This window comes from Copadichromis virginalis, linkage group LG15, assembly GCF_057382275.1.
Source record: "Copadichromis virginalis isolate Kocher_CV1m ecotype Utaka linkage group LG15, C_Virginalis_male_GT1.1, whole genome shotgun sequence".
NCBI lineage: Eukaryota > Metazoa > Chordata > Actinopteri > Cichliformes > Cichlidae > Copadichromis > Copadichromis virginalis.
In genome coordinates this window covers 6540029-6559750 of record NC_140632.1, presented here as the reverse complement: position 1 = coordinate 6559750, position 19722 = coordinate 6540029, and the positions used below count along the sequence as shown (strand labels likewise).

The 19722-nt window shown below is 39.2% G+C and overlaps 1 protein-coding gene across 2 annotated transcripts; it reads left to right on the top strand.

The window, feature by feature from the left end:
* The first annotated feature begins 724 nt into the window (after nucleotides 1-724).
* Nucleotides 725-19427, top strand: ehd3 (EH-domain containing 3). Of its 2 annotated transcripts, XM_085431555.1 has the most exons (9): nucleotides 725-1974; nucleotides 7348-7524; nucleotides 8045-8142; nucleotides 10767-10814; nucleotides 13084-13225; nucleotides 13370-13469; nucleotides 14145-14315; nucleotides 15679-15843; nucleotides 17024-19427. In XM_085431555.1, exons 1-9 carry the CDS (start codon nucleotides 1748-1750, stop codon nucleotides 17549-17551), a joined length of 1656 nt encoding a protein of 551 aa, XP_085287681.1. In that variant the 5' UTR covers nucleotides 725-1747; the 3' UTR covers nucleotides 17552-19427. The 2 variants fall into 2 exon arrangements, with proteins under 2 accessions (XP_085287681.1, XP_085287682.1); XM_085431556.1 differs by lacking the exon at nucleotides 10767-10814 and having other exon boundaries at nucleotides 727-1974.
* The last annotated feature ends 295 nt before the right edge of the window (nucleotides 19428-19722 follow it).

The following is a 19722-nucleotide window of genomic DNA, read 5'->3' as shown; positions in this document are numbered from 1 at the left end:
AATTTAAAATATTTGTAAGTGTATGAGTCAAGGTTATTGTAGTTAACTAAAATTGAACTAAACACTAAAACTAAATGTGGAAAAAAGTTGACCCTCCCCAAACACACACATAAAAAACTACAGGTTTTCTTTTCGTGAATTTAGAAACCCAAATAAAATAAAATAAAAATATAGAGGAAATATCCTCGACTTTGGATGCCTCCAAGAGTTTGTGTCCTTACTGGCATACTGATTTTCCTATATCTTGCCTCTGACATGTCCTCCATGCAATAATAACTAAAACAAATTTAAGCTTACACTGAATAAAATAACTAAAACGAAACATTTTCAAACAATGGAACTTAAACTGAAACTGGGAAATCCAATGTGGAAACTATCGGAAATTGAATTAAATTAGATTAACAACAAAATGTCAAAATAATATTAACAATAAACTAATTAGAAAATACAAAACTATAATTACTCTGATACAAGTTACTCTGGTACAATAATTGAAAGAAAGAAAGAAAGAAAGAAAGAAAGAAAGAAAGAAAGAAAGAAAGAAAGAAAGAAAGAAAGAAAGAAAGAAAGAAAGAAAGAAAGAAAAGGTTCAAATATTTCAAGTTATTTTATTAACCTTTAGGTGGCGCGATGTGTTTGAACTGTAGCTCCCCTGTCTCGTCTCATCCAACATGGCGTCGTCCGGGCCGGCTTCTCCAGCTCTCTCATCACTGGGCGGGTCCACGGTTGGTCGGGCTGCCAGCCGTTGGGCACTTCCGGCGGGCTCGGGTTTCCTCCGACTCGGCATTTAAATGGAACTGCAGGACATCAGCTGCTGCTACTTTCAGCTCGTGCTGTTATAGAAAATAACCGGTAGTGCTAGCAAGACAGTCTGCTCTTATTTCTAACTCGAAAACGACAAAAAAAATCTTTGTCCCTGAAGATTGTTTGCTCTGGTTGTTGTGTTGTTTTTTCCTTTTTGTTTTTGAGCAGAAGAGCGGGAGCGGCGGAACAATAACGGGGCTTGCTCTCCTGACAGCCTGTCGGTGCATCGTTTTTGGGATTCCTTTGCTAGCCCTCGGACGAAATTGAATAGCGGTAATGTGATGTTGAGTCAGAGCAGAATGATTTAGGCTTTTCTCGGCAGCGTTTGTTTACTGAGGTAGACTGGGGGTAAACATAAACAGGCTCTGCAGCAGAGGTGGCCTGGACTGGACTGGGAGGACCGATGGACTTGAGATGATGAACCTGAACGATCAGGTTTAAATTCTGATTGATTTACGGAGCGATTTGTTTTTAGGATTGTTTGTGTTTTGTTTGTTTTTACGTTGTACATATCACCACAGTGTAACGCCCATAAATAATCAAAATTGACTTAAAATATCATCAAAAAAAGTGTCACCACCCATTTAGTGCAGTAGGATAGCGACTAACGTTAACCATTGGACACTAATAGTCCTGTATTGTGTGTGTTAAAATACATTTTCAGGACAAACAAAATATCTCTATATTTATGCAGGTCTTATTAAAACATTTTCTTTAGTGTAAATTTGGTTTTGATAACTTAGATCTTTTTTTCGTTATAGATCATTTAATAGTTTTGGAATATTTCACTTTAAGCTACATTGAGGACACATTTAGTAGCCTTTCAGGTCAGTGACAAACAGAGTAAGCTGGCATAGATTTCTAGCTGATCAATAATTAGCATTTTTGATTATCATTACCTATCTGGAGCATAACTAAGTCTAATTATAAGTAACCAGCAGCGATGTTCAGCTGGCTTGGAACCGATGATAGGAGGAAGAAGGAGCCGGAAGTCTTTCAGACAGTCAGTGAAGGATTGAAGAAACTCTATAAAACCAAGCTCCTACCACTGGAGGAGAGCTACAAGTTTCATGAGTTCCACTCTCCGGCACTGGAGGATGCTGACTTTGACAACAAGCCCATGGTCTTACTGGTGGGACAGTATTCTACTGGCAAGACCAGCTTCATACGGTATGTTTGCTCACACACATGCAAAGAAAACCTTAGAAACAAGCACAAACAAATGAGGGAGAGGCTACCAAAAAAGAAGGAATGATAGAGAGAGGGAGAGCATGACACACCCAAGCTGACTTTTCCAGCAGTTTGACAGCAAGCGTGAGGAAGAGGTGGTCATAATTATGCACACAAAGCAACCAAAAAAAAAAACACAGAACAATGAGAACAAAACATTGTGAGGAGGCACACCTCCTCAAGCTTTATTGGATTCATAAAGGGTTTATTTGGCATGACTCCTACACAGGCAGACTTGTTGCATTTGGAGGCATTACTGCATTGTTCTGGAGCTCTCCCTGATGAAGTCAGACTGAAAGATGAGCATTACTTCATGAGTATTGGTCAAATAAATGTGTTCACTTGAGGCAAAGTTCAGGAAATGTAGGGGTAAATTGTTTATTACTGATTTTAATTATTGTGGAATAACAATAAGCAGCTATTTGTTGCTGATATAGTTTGTGAACTGATAGAGGTGGGCAGCGAGGCTTCCTTGTAGGAACCCACTGTTAGGACTCATGCAGAGCTGTTTTGCCCTGAGGTGCAGGAAGTCTTGACTCGCTCCTAACTTCTGCTTTTTACAGCATGGAGAAAAAAAGTATACAAACATGTGCTTTGAGAGTTTTTTTTTCCTTTTATTAAACCTTTTTAACTCTCTAATTGACCACATTTTCATGTCTTACTAGACATTTTGTGTTATTATATTATGTAACACACAGTGTCCTAATATGGTTTTGACATTGTTGTTGTTGCAACTACACATAGGGAGATTGATACACCGATTTATCAACCATGTATTGGTATTGGCTCAGTTTTTAACCTGTTTCTCCCATCAGTTTTATGCTGGTTTAATGTTTAAAGAGATAAAAGTCTTTAAAAATCAGGAATTCTTTGATTCCCTGGAACCAAAGTGGAGAAACAAACACAAAAAACAAAACTGAGAAACAATTGACCAAATTGTTGTTTAAACATCGGTATCAGCCCAGAATTTCCTAGTCAGTGCAACCAGCACATATGTTGCTATTTGACTGGTATTACTGAACTGGATCATTCCTTTTGTGCTTCACCTCATAATGATGTGTTGCTGTTCTGTCAGAGCACATGACCTGGAGTATCAGTGAAATTAGTGTGTGACGGTGAGAAGTGTTAGCAGCTGGGTGTCGAGCCTCTTTTGAGCTGCAGTCCTACTGCTAACATCTCACCCCTTTGACATAGACACACAATTGTGCGTACACACACACTTGTGGAGAGTAGTAGGCAATTAAGCCTTTGAAAGCCTGAGAGTGGATGCTGTTAGTGACTTCCTTCTGTAAGATGGGACCATCTCTGCTCCAATCTCTGCCTTCTCTCTCTTCTTCCTCCTCTGTGTCTGATTCCTGCTCTCCTTTCTCCTTCCTCTGCCACCACTCACGACACCATCCCAGTCAGCAGCCTGACCCCCACGCCACTGACATTGTAGCAGTAGGATGCAGAATGTACAAACTGCTGAGTAACACTTGGATGGAGCTGCTGCTTCTCTTTCATTTCATGCCCCATGGTCTCCCTCGGGGTTTGATGTGCTTGCATGGTCTGCCAAGCTACAAACTACCAGCAGTGTTATTCCCTACTTTGCTAGAAGTTTATTTTCAGACTTGTATAGCCAGTGGATTTAAACGAGACGTTACAGTGAATATGTTTACTAAAATAATATTTGTCTCGGCATGAATTAGAAAAGTCATAGAAGGATATCTGCCTGACAGAGACAGGAAATGGATTAAAGACAGGAGAAGCTGATGGAGGGTAATACAGTCTGACTGCCTTTGAAGTTATTCAGAGTTAAGCAGTCTCAACTTTCCCTCCGTTTGGGGCTGAATTTATTGATTTTTCCTTCTAGGTCTCACATTTTCTGTTAGGGGACTTTTCATAGAGCAAGCCAATGCCAGGATATACAATTTCCTTCAATATAGAATATAATAAACTGTAAATCTGGGCCCTCCTCATGTGCCTAAATCTGTTCATTCACAGGTAAATTTCAATATACTTTGATCCTTAAAACTCAAGAGATGCATCATTGAGGTTAAGGATTTTCTTAACCCCATCTTACAGTCAAATGAAAACTGATATGATGGGAGCAGATGTATATATCTGGAGTGCACATACATGGATTATATGTGTGATACGACACATATACTAGTGCATATGTATGTAGTTGTGCACATGCATTACACAACCTCTTTATAGACAGAAGAGCTCACTGTACAGACATGTGTGCACAGAGATGGCTCCACCAGGCACTACTAGCTCCTTTGACAAGCTCTGACAAGGTGGATGTATGTCTGTGGATATCAGGGCACCATCCTTACACCTTGAAGCAGTTAAAATGTGCACGCATCCCACACCCTTATAGCTATAAATCTCTTTGCCTAAATCTCCTTTTGTGGTCTCACATTGCATTTTTGGGAGTGTGAAACTCAACAGAAACACACCAGCCTTCATTTGAAACATGTGTGTTGTCACTGAATCCACAGCTGAGGATTTAACCTTTCACATCTGAAACATATCAAATGGAAGTCAGCTGCAATGCCAACAAGGCCAGTTTAGTTGTGCTGTGAGTTAGTTGTGATACTTTTTTGCAGCAGAACACATTTGTGCACACCACTCCATGCATCAAATTTAATGTTCCTGTTCCCAAGCCGTTTTCACTTCAGCAGTCTGTGATAATCATTGATTAAACAAGCCTGTGGCAAGGCTGTATATTAACTGTTTGACCTCCACAAAGAGGAAGCTCTTAACCAAATTCTTACTAACTGGCAAGAATTAGATCATGGGAATGTCAATAACACTATATTCAGTGGTTAAAAAGAGTGGCTGATTGTGCAGCAGAAGATTGATTCAATGTTAATTTCTGGTTTTGTCCACTTTCTTCTTTTCATTCCCAGTGAACCAGTTCTAAAAAATAATAGCGCTGGAGTAGAGATTCAGATTGAAATTGAAAGCTTGGCTTAAATTTTTAATGGAATCGGTTGACACTTTTGAGAAATATACGCCCTCTAACTGCAGTACCACTAATCTAAACAGTGTGAGAATATACTGTTCAAAAACATGGAAAAAAGGGAACTCTTTGAAAAGAGATCAGATCTCAATGGGGGGGAAATCATGCTGGATTTCTATAATGATATAGACTGGGTAATGTGTTTAAAAACAAAACAACGATCATCTTATGGATGTCTGAATTCATAGACATCCTGATAAAGTGTAAAAATGATTTGTCAGTCTCATTCATTTTGCCAAAATGCAGCAACTTAAAATGGCACTCAGTAGTTTGCTTGGCCCCCAAGTGCTTATATGTATGCCTGACAATGTATGCTCTTGATGAGTTGATGGCTGGTGTCCTGGGGGGATCTCCTGTTAGATCTGGAGCAGGGGATCACTCAGCTCCTGGGCAGTTTGAGGTGGTACTTGGCAGTGCTGGGCTGAAACATAAGGTCCCATTTAGGTCAGGTGAGCATGGGGGTCAGTAAGTGGTATCAATTCCTTCATCCTCCAGGAACTGCCTGCATACTCTTTGTACATGAGGCTGGACATTGTAGTGCACCACAAGGAATCCAGGTCCCACTGCGTCAGTGTAGAGTCTCACAGAAGGCCCAAGGATTTCATCCCGATACCTAATGGCAGTCAGGGTGCTGTTGCCTAGGCTGTGGAGGTGTGTGTGTCCCTTTGTGGATATGCTTCACCAGACCATCTCTGACCTTCCACCAAACCAGCCATGCTCAATAATATTAAAGGCAGTATGACATATTGGGTGGCTGTAGCTCAGGTGGTAGAGCAGGTCATCTACTGATCGGAAGGTTGGTGGTTCGATTCCTGGCTTCCCCTAGTCTGCATGCCAAATATCCTTGGGCAAGATACTAACCCGAAATTGCTCTCCGATGCATTCATCGGAGTATGAATGTGTGTGAATGTCAGTTGTGCTTGTGCGAATGGGTGTGAATGGGTGAATGCACAAGTTGTGTAAAACGCTTTGAGTGCTCAGAAGAGTGGAAAAGCGCTATATAAGAACTAGTCCATTTACCATTCTCCATGGCCTCTCCAGACCGTTTCATGTCTTTCACATGTGGTTAATGTGAAACTGTTCTCATCTCTGAAAAAGCACAGGGCACCAGTGGTCGACCTGCCAATTCTGATATTCTATGGCATCATGCTCCGTAGTGCTGGGCAGTGAGCACAGAGCCCTCATGAAGTCTGTTGCTGGCTGTTTTGTAAGAGGCATTTACATCAGTGTGCATCACGTTGCTTCCACAAAGGAGCAGATAACATTCCTGCTGATGGGTTAAGGACTTTCTATGGTTCTGGAAAAATGTCAGTGGCCTTCATCTGAAAACAATTCCTGTTTCGGAGGTTTTCTTATTGATTCCCCTCTTTAGTGCATCAAAGCAGCTGAAACAGATTAGCAACCCTCTCTGCAAGCATATCAAAATCCTAGAAGTTTAACTGACTTGATGCTCTGCTCTAATTAAAAAGTGTTCCTTTATAATTTTTTTGATAACTCTTTGAAAAGCCTCAAAACCCGAGTTTGCCTTGTTTTTGGACTATGTGTCTGCGGTTAAGCCATGATCGTATGGTAACAAGACTGACAGTCAGGCACACCTCTTTTTGCTTTGTGGTCGCTTAAAAAGGGGAAAAAAACTGAAAAGATGCAGAAATCTGTGCTTGGAAGTAACAGAAACTTTAATATTTTTTTGCATTTAAATCCACTTTATTGACAGAATTCCTCCATACTTACCTCACCTAATCAGAACACTCTTTTCCAAAAGCCCTTTATTGGTCCATGTGTTTACCAGTAAACTAAATTTTGCTTGTTTTGGATCTGGTCAGTGGCAGCCATCCAGTCTGTGATCATCTAAAATTCCCCCAATCTTGGTTCCAGCAGCGTCTAATTCAAGGCAGACATGTTTTCTGTTTTTTTTTCTCAATTGCGTCTTACCATCCTGACCAACTTCATTTATCAGCAGAGTCAGAATAAAAAAAAAATCATACAAAATGAAGCAGAACTTTGAAATTAGAGGCTACAGATGCAATATGTATTTTAGGTTTTATCTAAAGATTGATGCTGGATCAAACATTCTAATACAAATGTATATATAACCTTTTTATAATACTTTATAATGCTGATCATAATCTTGTAATATCTTGTTGATCCTTTTTCACTATTGTTCTTTGTTCATCTTCGAGGAATTATTTCAGCATACTTAGAAAGCCTTTTTGCACAGTTGACTTATTCTTACACGGTGATTGAAAACATCTCCTCTCTCATCTTGTTTTGCTAACTGCTATTTCCTGTCATCTCACCCGCAGCTACCTGTTGGAGCAGGATTTTCCTGGCATGCGGATTGGCCCCGAACCCACCACAGATTCCTTCATCGCAGTGATGCACGGCGACACAGAAGGAGTCATCCCCGGCAATGCTTTGGTGGTTGACCCCAAGAAGCCCTTCAGAAAGCTGAATGCATTTGGAAATGCATTTCTCAACAGGTAGATGATTGATGGCCACACTCACACTTTCAGATGATGGTCTTTATTGGTGTGTACAGTGAGTTAAGTATTCAAGCACAGAGGGAAAGACCAAGGGAGCACAAGTGAGAATCCACACCGCAGCTCTACATTCCTTTGTGATTGAATTTCCCCCCGCTCACTGGTCAGGGTTTTCTTTGTTAATGGCTGTGTGAGAGACAGCCAGCAGTCTCTGTAGAGCCATCCTTCTGCTTAAAAGTACACTGGCAGAAGCTCTTATGGTAGTGTCCTCAGTGTGAGGATCAAGCAATGTTGAAAGGAGACAGGAAAAAATGATGTCTGTCAGTGGGGATTTAGAGGGTTCGCATTGAAGACGACCACTTACCTGTTCATATTTATTCAGCTGGATAAAACTAGGGAGAGCAGCACAGACGGAGGAGAGAGGGTAACTGAGATAGGGCCATGCTGATGGATGATTTTAAACTTGTGTCCTGGAACTTTCTCTCTATCTCATGTCTGTTTTGTGTGTGTGTGTGTGTAGGTTTGTGTGTGCTCAGCTTCCTAACCCTGTACTGGAAAGCATCAGCGTGATCGACACGCCAGGGATTTTGTCTGGAGAAAAGCAGAGAATCAGTCGAGGTAAGAAACACATTTGCTCAAACTTCTATTCTCTTCTGTTTATGGTGTGTGTGTGTGTGTATGTGCGCGCGCATGTGTGTTTATCCTCTGCATCCATTGAGCTGCAGCCCCCCCCAGTCCCACTGAACTCTGAACTACAATGTCAGCATTTCCTTTGGACCCGTGTGTTTGTTTTAGCTTTTGCTATCAGGAGGATTATGCTTCATTCATTTCAAAGAACAGGAAGCTGTTACAAAAAGATGAGCTTTGAATTTGTTCTCCAACATGCACACATAAGTGCACACTGCCTGAATTTTAACACTTTTTAACTTTGTGGTTTTCTTAAGTCTCGCATGGAAATGAAAAAGAGAAAAACAAAATTATATGAGGTTCATTTGGATCAACTTTAATATAGTGTAAACAAAAAGGTGCAGATTTAAGAGGACTCGTGGGTAACCAAATGGTTGCACAGTATGCCATAAAATACATTTTAGGTTAAACTTTTTAAACATTTGATTGGATTTTGAGGATGCTTATGAATATTTATCATCTGTAGGTATTGTACAAGACATGCTAGATTGGGAATTTCAATCTTGAACTGTTTGCTAAGTAGGAAGGGCATGCAGCCAAAGAAGTGTAAAACTATTTAAGGTACCACTGTATGAGTCTTGCAGTGGTGAGAGTACAATGTGCTTTGATACCTTTTCTCTGGGAAGATTGACATAAACAAAACCCCAACCGTCTGACCTCTGTGTCAAATCTAGACAAAGACACTATTGTTCTAATCTAATATCATATACAGTAAAGCAGGTGTGTGTAATTTTGAGTTATTCCTGATAAAGGACGACGAGTGTTAAAGACTTCAGTACATCAGTACATATTCATGGCTTTAAAACCATGGTCTTACATTTCATACTTGCAATATTGAAAGCTTCATAACTGTCCCACCAAAGATAGACGGAACAAAATTGTGACATGTCAGAAGTGTGTGATTACCATCTCAGAGTGTGTTCGCTTCCGCGACTTGTGTCTGCTAACCTCGCAATGAAAAGATGCGCCGGTCAGTACAACACTGGCGTTTGTGTGTGTATGTGTGTGAGTGGAAAGAAAAACATAAACAGAAAACAAAAATATGTGAAGATGAATACGGGGTTTCAACAGCTGTCCTCCAGCTGTTATCAGGATTGCGCCACGAAGGATGAAGCATAGGAAGAGATAACGGAGGAATCACAGTGCACTATAGCCCTGGATTCAAGCGCTGCTGTAACAGTGTAGTCCATAAATGAGAGAAAATCCAAAATAAATACAAACCTTTGTGCTCAGTTCTTGTTTTTTAAAGTCATTAGACATATATACTGCGCATTCATTCCACTGTGGAAAAAGGAACAGTTCAAAGAAAACATTAAACGCCCCAAATTACCACCTCGTTCACGCCCATAATGTTGCCCTTACAACAAAGAGCGAACTGGTAGTTGTCAGATCTCCATTATGATGTGTGCTAAAATGCAAAAAGCTGATGATGTGAAGAGAAACTTTGCGTGGAAAGTTTTCAAGAATGTTCCCGAGCTGTCTCACAGGAGGATGTGTGTCTGGCATGGCTGGCATTCCCAAAGCTAAATGGTGGCATCGCTATACCAACCGCTAACATTAACCATTCCAGTTCTTTTGTTAAAGTAAGTCTTAATTTATTCTGTCCTGCACTCACCTCTCTGAGTTTCTTTCAAAGGCGAATGCTTTCTTTTCTTCCATCTTTTGTCTATTTTCCTGTTTCTCCCCCAGGCACTGTTTTGGTTTGCTATCCCAAGTAAAGCCTGAACTAATTGACTTTTGGCATATCCAGTATTGTCTGTCACCATAGCAAATCACTGATTATATGAATACTTGAAAAATAAAAGTAGTAATGGTGTTTTAATATAATAATTTTCTACGTTCCCGCTCCAGAGAGTATTTATTGTGTTCTTGTGCACGACCAGTACTGTGACATTTGGAGTCCTGTTATAAGATGACGTATCAGGAGGCTTATTCAGCTTTTGATTAAAAGCGAAAAAGTTCTGGTCACGCAGTTCAGGACATTACTTCATACCAAGGTTGGGTCTGCATGGATATTATTCATAACTTTAATGCTTGTCATGAGGGTTTTTGTTGTCTCCAGCTTTACTGTTAAGAAATGAAGTAAATCAGTGTTTCATCAACATTAACCAAATATGAAATTTATGTTTGGAAGTTGTTAAAAGGAACCAGACAAGCACCAGCTCTGTTTCACCTTGTTTTTCCTTTTTGGCCCAAGTGTCCAAAAAACGTGGTGTTAAACCAAATAAACAGCACAGTGAGGTGAAACACGGATACTCTGTGGCCAACACAAAAGAACAAATACAAGTTAAACTTAACCTCTGCTGAGTGAGCACAGCTGTGTTTTCTCTGGGGACTCTGTGTGCAATTTTTTTGTTATTGTGTGTTCATTAACTTTTCATTTAGTTCCCCATCATCATCATCATCATCATCATCATCATCATCATCATCATGTTTCATTTACATGTTCTGTGTCACATTCTTTCTCTTAGTCACTTTTCTTTTACTCTGTTTCAGTGTTTTTAAGAGTGTTTGTGTTTGTGTGTGCTCAACTGTGTGTGCGTGTCTGTCTCCAGAGGAGGAGTTGTCAGGCTATAGCAGCCTGCGCAGATGTCTTTATGGAGGTATTGTAGATAATAAATCTTGGCAACAACCAGCTGCAGAAGTCTTCAAATGATACCTTGACTCTGAAGAATTTGTGGGCTTTTACATATTCTTCACCAGCCTTGTCACGTGGCTTTGGGAAAAGTTCACCTTGTTTCATAAAATTATTATTAATATTATCTGTGCAGTTAGCTGACTTATAAATTATAATGGCAATTATTTTGGCCACTCATAAACTGTATATAAAAGATAGACATAGCCAGCAGGTCTGAAAATAAAGAAAATGTCGAGTTGAATCTGCTTTCTCTGTAATGGTCAGCAGGGGGCGACTTCTCTGTTTACATATAGAACACTTTTAAGTCTTTTGTTAATACAAAATTGTCAAAGGAGCTTAAAAAGAAAGCGACTGGACTTCTTTGACTAACTTTAAGTTCATTTAAAGAAGTCCAGTTGCTTTCTTCTCAAACTCCTTACACTACCATGACCTGGATGACTGAGAACCTACACAGACATATTTTATATGATGATTTTTATTTGTTTAAATGCGGGTCAGACAGTAAAAGTGGTGATGGGTTTCTCAAATCCACAGCTAACGTGTGAAGCTTCAAAACTGGGCTTTTTATGATTTGACACACACACACACACACACACACACACACACACACACGTATGGAAACAAATAAAAACATTACTGCTGCCCTATGACAATAGCCAGGGCTCAAGCCACACTGGCTACACCCATCCTTTATGTACAGTCTGTGTCCTTCTTATGAATTCCTGTAATTTTGATAATCTCCTGGGCACTTTTGGTCTCCACATTTTAATAGTCCAGGAGCATAACACTAGCATCACTGTCAGACCTCATGAGCATCTTACCTCCACTGTAGGCAGGTTATTTCACTTTGACTTTTCGCTTAGGAGCACCGTCCCCTTCACAGCTTAAAATTGAAGTGTTGCTTTAATCCCATAACACGTGAGAAGTGCACTGGGTGAAGAATATTCCAGTAGAATTTAAAAATATCAAGGTATCCATATCTCTTTTAACACCTCTTTCTCGTCTCGGCTCTGTTCATACAGATGCAGTCCGAAACAAATGCTTTACATACTTGCTGCTGCTAAAGTTTTTCTCACGTCCTACTGGGGAATGCATTTTAGCCAAGTGAGATTAATTTATTCCTTAAAATACCCATTTTTGTTAACAATTGAAGCATCATGTAAACATTAACACAAGAACTCAGATATTTGGACGTTTTGTTAAACACGCAGAGCCACCGTGGAGTGTAAACTGTTCCACTACTGGGCAGCAAGTATGTGAAATGGGGGCTTCTTATCACAGCTATGTACAGAAGATCAAATGTTGCTATGTTCAGAGCAAACAGCCTCTGAATGTAGGTTTAAATATGTAAAGGCATATTTTACGTGCATAGCTTTACAAAGAAAATCCATCTGATAATCCCTGAATTAACCTAAAACTATTGCTTACTCGTAGGATTTCTCCTGGGTGTTATCGCTCATAATTAAATACTGCAGCGCTGGACTGACTCTGCGTCTGTTGTGTGTCCTTCAGTGTTGTTTGAACACTAGAGCTTACTAATCCTTCGATCTACCCTTTGTTCTTTGTTTCCCTCTCATATCCTGTGGAATTCCTTCAGGTAAGCTAGCGTTTCGTCCTTGACTGAGGTAGAAAGTCAAAGAAGTCAGTGGCGTACACCTGCTGTTGGACTCATTCATTAATTCATGTTTACATGTTTTACAGAGGAAGCATTATTCATAGCTTTCTTGCAGAATGCCACGAGTACAATGCACTTGTTTAGTGTAAACTATTCATTATCAATCTTATGACAGATGGAAGTAACAGTCTGTAGTTTGAGGGCTCTCCCCTATTGTTCAACTTTAAAAAGCCACCTTGTTTGAACATTGGCAGCACTGTTTTCATCAGGAAACAGACATTCTTTTCTCTCAACATGCTACAATATGGGCATAAGTTTTAATGCCTCCTCTTTGACCTGCAGCCATTGGATTTGTCTTGGGAGTATTTTTAGGCCATAATGATGTTCCTATCATAACTTGTTCTGCTGACTTTTACCTCTAAAGTTGCATGCATGTTCTCAGTCTGTAACTTCAGTTGTGTTGACTACCAGTATAACCAATAACTAAAGTGGTTTTGATGTGGGTACTGGATGTGGGTAAAGGATTGAGAGGTAAAAATATGTGTGTTCAATTATCTGCTTCACTCAGTGCCCCATCGAATTATCTGATATCCTTCTGATGTCCCCTCCCCGCTTCTAGGCTATGACTTTGCAGCTGTCCTGGAGTGGTTTGCAGAGCGAGTGGACAGGATCATTTTACTGTTTGATGCTCATAAACTGGACATCTCTGATGAGTTCTCAGAGGTGATAAAGGCCCTAAAGAACCATGAGGACAAGATCAGGTACTGTGGGATTCTTAAATTCACACCAAATATTTTCTTTCTTTTTTTAAATACCATATCATTGGTACCTGGGCATCCATGCAATATTAATGTGAGTAGCTTGTAATAAGAATCATCACCGCTCTCTTCTGTCTTTTTCTCCAGAGTTGTGCTTAACAAGGCCGACCAGATAGAGACTCAGCAGCTGATGAGAGTGTATGGTGCTCTGATGTGGTCACTGGGGAAAATAGTCAACACGCCTGAGGTACGCTAAACTGGGGGTTTCTGTGATGGCGTTCATACGGTTTTAAGCCTGTAATTGATCCTTTCACCTATGTCAAAATCACAGAATTGTAATGATTTTTTTTTTTAAAGATTGCTTTGAAGAAATAATAATTTTAGAGTGAAATAATGAAATTAGGCACTTGATTGTTAATATTTGCAACCACATAGATATCTGCACATAAATGTGTGAAATCTGTGGCTGAGGTACAAGATTATAGACTTCCTTTTCTAGTCTGAGTTGAGTTGGTGCAGATCAATACAGAGACTAAAAGAGGGGCTGCGTTAGCCAAAATTGAATTTTTAAAACCACTGGCAATTGTACATGTATTTTTTATTGATCTGGATTCTTAAAATAAAGACCATCAGATGCAACTGGGAGCTTTGAACCAGATATTTGTCATCTGATATCCACGTAAGCTGGCTCCCACAGACAAAGTTTGCAGACTAGCCTGTGGGCTCACAGGTTGCAGAATTGTTAACTGGTTGTAGGAGTATTTAAAGACTTTATATTTAATGTTTTTAAATAATATCTGGGGAGCTATGATCCATAATGGTGGCCATTTGAAGGACTGTTAATGGCATATTATGTGAAGAATGGTCCAGTTTACCTCTGACTTTATTTACTTATTTTTTGTTCTGTCTCCTTTACTGACAGGTGATTCGCGTCTATATCGGTTCATTTTGGTCCCACCCGCTGTTGATTCCTGACAACAGGAAGCTGTTCGAGGCCGAGGAACAGGACTTATTTAAGGACATCCAGTCCTTACCGAGAAATGCAGCACTTAGAAAACTCAATGATCTGATAAAGAGGGCAAGACTAGCCAAGGTGAGGAGCACCTGCGACACAGGATGTTCGAAACAGTTGACGTCAAATAACGCAGATGTTACGCAACATTTCCTACATTTAGTGCTGAGCTGTTACACCATGCTGACATGTTTAAGTTGTCAGTATCACCGATTTATCTGTGTGCTTCCTATTTATTGTGCTCAGCTGTGTTGTTCAGCTGTTAACCTTGACAGAAAGAGATGTTTCGCAGAACTAATAGAGTTAGATAAATGACAATGAATTGTTTCCCATTTCCTCAATGGACAGGAAGTTAGGTAGGCGACAGTCTGCTGCCTGTTGTAGTTCGAGGAAACACAGCAGAGGAAACGCACAAGTGCACACAGTCAAACACGCACAGGTTTATCACACTGAGAGTCGAGCACAGTTTTCCTGTTAGACAGCTGATGGGTGTTGGTGTGTTTTGTGATGAGTTTCAAGGACATGAGGTAGACCCAGATGCGTGTATCGCCGCGGTGACTGAACAAATTTTCTTTTCTTTTTTTTTTTTGCACGTTTAGTTTCTGCTGAATATTGTTTAAACACTTTTTCCAGGAAAACCCTTTTTGTAATGAAAAGTGGACTCCAAATGTGAATTAGAATTTGTTAATTATTAAAAGAAATGCCCACAAAGGTAACAGTAAAGTGGATGACTAATCTGGTTTATGGAATATTAAGTGTCCTCAAGCTTAATGTTGTCACAGTGGCTTGTGTTACAGTTTACCCACTTGTCAGAAGCTCAAATATAATTCAATCATTACAAGGAGAACCCGAGACAATAAAACACATAATCTTTATTTTAAAGTAATCTGATTATCTACTTTGTATGAGCTCATAGATTTATTAGAGTGCTTTAGTAGTGTGTCTGGTTAAATATCACAGATAGAGATGTTTTTCTTTTCCTTCCACACATTTTTGCATCAGTTTTTCTTTGTGTCTCTTGTGGCCCTTGGAAGAACAAACAAAAAGAACAAGTCAATCTCATGACATTTAATAGGTGACTTTTTCCCCCACTCATAAAAAGTTAACAATTAACTACCTTTGCTGCACTTGATCCTGTTTTTACCTACTCCAAGCTCAGTTTTTCCACAGTTTCTTTTTTTTTATATAGCTCTTTACTTCTGCATACTTAGATGTTGCTTTATAGCATAATGTGGAATATTATAACAGACACGATTTTGAAGTGGAATCATTTGAATCATTTTAACTGAAATTTATAAAGAATTTAGTCTCCTAGTACCTGCTCATCAATTAATAAACATCAATTAGCACCTATAACAAGAATAACAAATAAAAGCTTAATGAATTCAAACACAGTTGCTTATACTTTCCATGTGAAGTCATCGATAACTCTCTTAATCTGCAGGTCCACGCTTATATCATCAGCTCACTTAAAAAAGAGATGCCCGCTGTGTTTGGGAAGGAGAACAAGAAGAAAGAGCTCATCGCCAGCCTTGGAGATATCTACAAACGCATCGAAAGAGAACACCAGATATCACCTGGAGATTTTCCGAATCTGAAAAAGATGCAGGTAAGCAGTGAAGCAAAGGATTAAGGTTTAGTAAATGAGGTTTTGACATGATTGGAATGAATGCAGGGGCTTCACTGATTTTAAGTTACACGAGTAGCGTTAGTTAATTGCAATTTTAGCTGATGTTAGATTTTTAAAAAAACAAGACAAGGAAGTGAAATAGAGAGAGTAGTAACAGTCAGAGAGTCACAGAGTTTTACCGTTTCCTGAGCTAACCACTGAAGTACAACACACTCAGCAGAGACTTTAACTGATGAGGGAAATGTTGATAATTGGTCTTTATTAACTTGTTGTTGTTATTATTATTGTCATATAAGATTGATCTTAATCCTTACTGCACAGAGAACTGTCAGCCTCTGATGTTGTGGGCCATTTTGTACATTTCAATAAGCTTCTCATAACGTTGTATACCACTCTGTATTTTGTGTTTCTCTATTTTCTTTTTTTGATCTTTGGAACAATACTCGATTTTCCTTTGTGTACTTTAAGATATTTTGTGGCTACAAATGGGATGAAACAGAGTTCCATTGAAAGTAGAGTGCTAACTGAGTACTTTAACTCATGTACATCACTTGTGCAGCTATCAAGCAGTATGTCGGTAGATTGATCACCAGCTCCTCCTGAAGTATCCTTGGGCAAGATATTACATCCATCAGAGTATTTTTGAATGTAATCAATCAGTTTGTCAATCCAATCTTTGTTTTGAACACATAAATAACAAGTATCAATGCACTAAAAATAAATAAACACAAAATCATTGAAATCCATCAAATTCACATGGAAAAAACATAAAATGTTGACCATTTTATGTTTGAAAAGAAGAAGGAGGAAGTAAGGAAGTAAAAGTGTAGAAAACAAAAATGTATAGTTTAATCTGTGTGAGTGAGGCTTGTAGTAGAAAGCACTTTGAGTGCTATAGTGATATAAGTACCAGGCTATTTACTTGAACTGTGTAATGCTTACCTAATTGTAAATATTACTAAAGTGAAACTTTTATTGAAGCATATTTTATTGTTACTTCAGTGACTTAAGTAATTTTATAGAATACTTCTGGAACATTTGATTGACTACATCAGCATTCTTTACAGATGTGTATTTTAAAATGATCTTTATCTGTGCTGAGGGTATAGTTTATATATAAATTATAACCTAACTTGAGACAAACTTGTGTTTTTTCCAGGACCAACTCCAAGCTCAGGATCTCAACAAATTCCAGCCTCTAAAACCTAAACTCTTGGAGGCGGTCGATGACATGTTAGCCAATGACATCGCCGGCTTAATGGTCCTGGTCCGACAAGAGGAAACCCAGCGGCCCAACGCAGTAGTGAAGGGCGGCGCGTTTGACGGCACGTTGGACGGCCCATTCGGTCACGGGTACGGCGAAGGAGCCGGCGAAGGCATCGACGAAGCGGAGTGGGTCGTCGCTCGCGACAAACCTGCTTACGACGAGATTTTCTACACGTTATCTCCTGTCAATGGGAAGGTGACCGGAGCCAACGCCAAGAAGGAGATGGTCAAGTCAAAACTGCCCAATACAGTGCTGGGCAAGATCTGGAAGCTGGCAGATATCGATAAGGACGGCATGCTCGACGATGAGGAGTTTGCTTTAGCCAATCATCTGATAAAGGTGAAACTTGAGGGACATGAACTACCATCAGAGCTGCCTGGACACCTGGTGCCTCCTTCCAAGAGGAAAATAGCTGAATAAATGTAATTCAGATTACCCGTAATGACCTACTCAGCCCTAGAACCCATAGGTAGCCCCCTCCCCCTTCCCCAGAGAAAATGTTCTTTAATAGAAAAGGAGTCATCCTGTAGCAACAACAAGAACAAAGACAAAAAATTTAACACAAGTAGAGCTCATTTCAAGTCTTCTTCCTGTTCTGTTGCTGTTATCGTCTGATCTGTAGTCTTAATTTCCTAATTTAAGCTGCCAATGCATTCAAATGTATCTTCACGCGACTGAGACTGTTAGCATACTGGCTGCAAGCTTTGAGTAACAAAAAAATAAAAAACAAAGTGCGTTTACCTCTTCATTAGGATTAAACCAGATAAGATTAATTTTATAAAATTAAATAGCTTTTATTAGTGTTTCAAGAATGCAAACCATGGCTCTCAGCTTTACAGAATTAAAGCAGAATACTTGTTGGAGTAGGACAGGTGTTAGACATGTGCAAAAGAAGAAACACTGGAATATAAAGACATATATGTACGTTCAACTAAACTACTGGAAAAAGGAGAAATATTGCAACAATGTGAAGACAAAAATAAAGTCTTTTTCTGTTAAAACTTTACCTTTGGTCAAACCGATTTATTATTATGATGATTATTAGTATTCAGTTTACTCTAAGAAGTAAATCCAAATTAAATTATGTGTTTTTAAATGTAAACCAGAAGATTTTACATTCCTTGTACTTTGAGATAATGCGCACATACAGACAACAGAATGAAAACGACATCCTAAAGAGGAACAGGCCTGCGTTTCGTATTAAATGTGACGTGCTGCTCGACCTTTTGCTTTGGACGAAGGAACCTGTATGATTCTCATTAACACGTGCTGATACTGAGATTATAATAACAGACCATATTATGGGTGTTGTTTGGAAACTAGCGCGACAGCATGCTCTGAATAACCGCTTTGGTCGGACTTTGAATTTTGAATGGACACGCATCTATTGTTCTGTGTGGACACATCCTGGTTATTGTATGTATGTACAATGGTATCTGACCACATGTTATCAGTGTTATTATTTGTAGTATATACAGTATATATTCATAAGAGAAACATTATTAAAACTACTGAGGGTGGAGTATGTTAGTGGGTTATCAACTGAAAACTGATCAGTTATTCTTCACCTTCCTAAATAATGTAGTATAACCAAAAGTAATAGTCTGAAAGCACCGTTTGTTTTTATTGTGATGACACTAATTGACACATTTAACATTGTTCTATGTGTTTTTGCTGGAAACTTTCCATGTCACACATTGAAATTGTATACATGTAATAAATGTAATTCTTCTTTGCCATGTTTCCAATCCATCACTCTATTGACACACCAGTACCTGTGTGTGTGTGAGTGTGTCTCCTTAAATATAGCATGTTAGGACCATGTTCATGTTTGTTAACAGAGGTTTTATTGGGTGTATCATTAGATAACCCAACTCAAATAAGTAAAACTGGATTCCCACATGGCAACAAAAATCTTAAGCATGTCTTCATCGAAATGTTTCCAGCTCATGGCCGTTTTCTGACCCTCGTGCTTTACTGTGAATCAAATGCACATAAGAAGACTTACTGCATTCCATTAACTCGAGTTGGGAAATCGCACAGGCGTTATCCTGTTACGGCTCAAGTTTCGGAGGTGTGCAAGATTGGACTGGGGAAAAAAAAGACTTGGATGTGGATTCTCGTCAAATTCACAAGTTGTTTTCAGACCCTGTGTAAACACATTAAGTGGAAACACTAGCGTTACGGTATTTTGGCTGTTTTTATGCTGGTGATGCAGTACTTAAGTCTGTCCTTCACTGCTTTTCTGTCAATGTAAACAGGCCGACAGTGTAATAAAACTCATGTGTAACAACTATCTAAGTGTTGACTCTGTTTTCAAAAAGGAAATCATGTGCAGTATATATTTTGCACCCGCCCACCCAAGAAACTGAGGAAAAGATTTGGAAAAATGGCTATAAATTATTTTAGTGCAATTATAGCTGCAACACTGGAAGCCAGAAGACTCTGACATCATTTCTCTGATTTGCAAGTCCTCAGATTAATTCTAGTAAACTGAACTGTAACCAAACACATGTGGATTTTTAGAGGAATTTTCATTTCAGAGGAAAAGTAGATCCTCTTTCAGGTCTAAGGTTCTGTGTATCAGAACA

Coding starts and splice junctions, on each gene's coding strand:
- ehd3 (XM_085431555.1), top strand. CDS start 1,748: ATGTTCAGCTGGCTTGGAACCGATGATAGGAGGAAGAAGGAGCCGGAA. Junction 13,470..14,144: donor AAATAGTCAACACGCCTGAG/GTACGCTAAACT, acceptor CTTTACTGACAG/GTGATTCGCGTCTATATCGG. Junction 14,316..15,678: donor AGAGGGCAAGACTAGCCAAG/GTGAGGAGCACC, acceptor CTTAATCTGCAG/GTCCACGCTTATATCATCAG.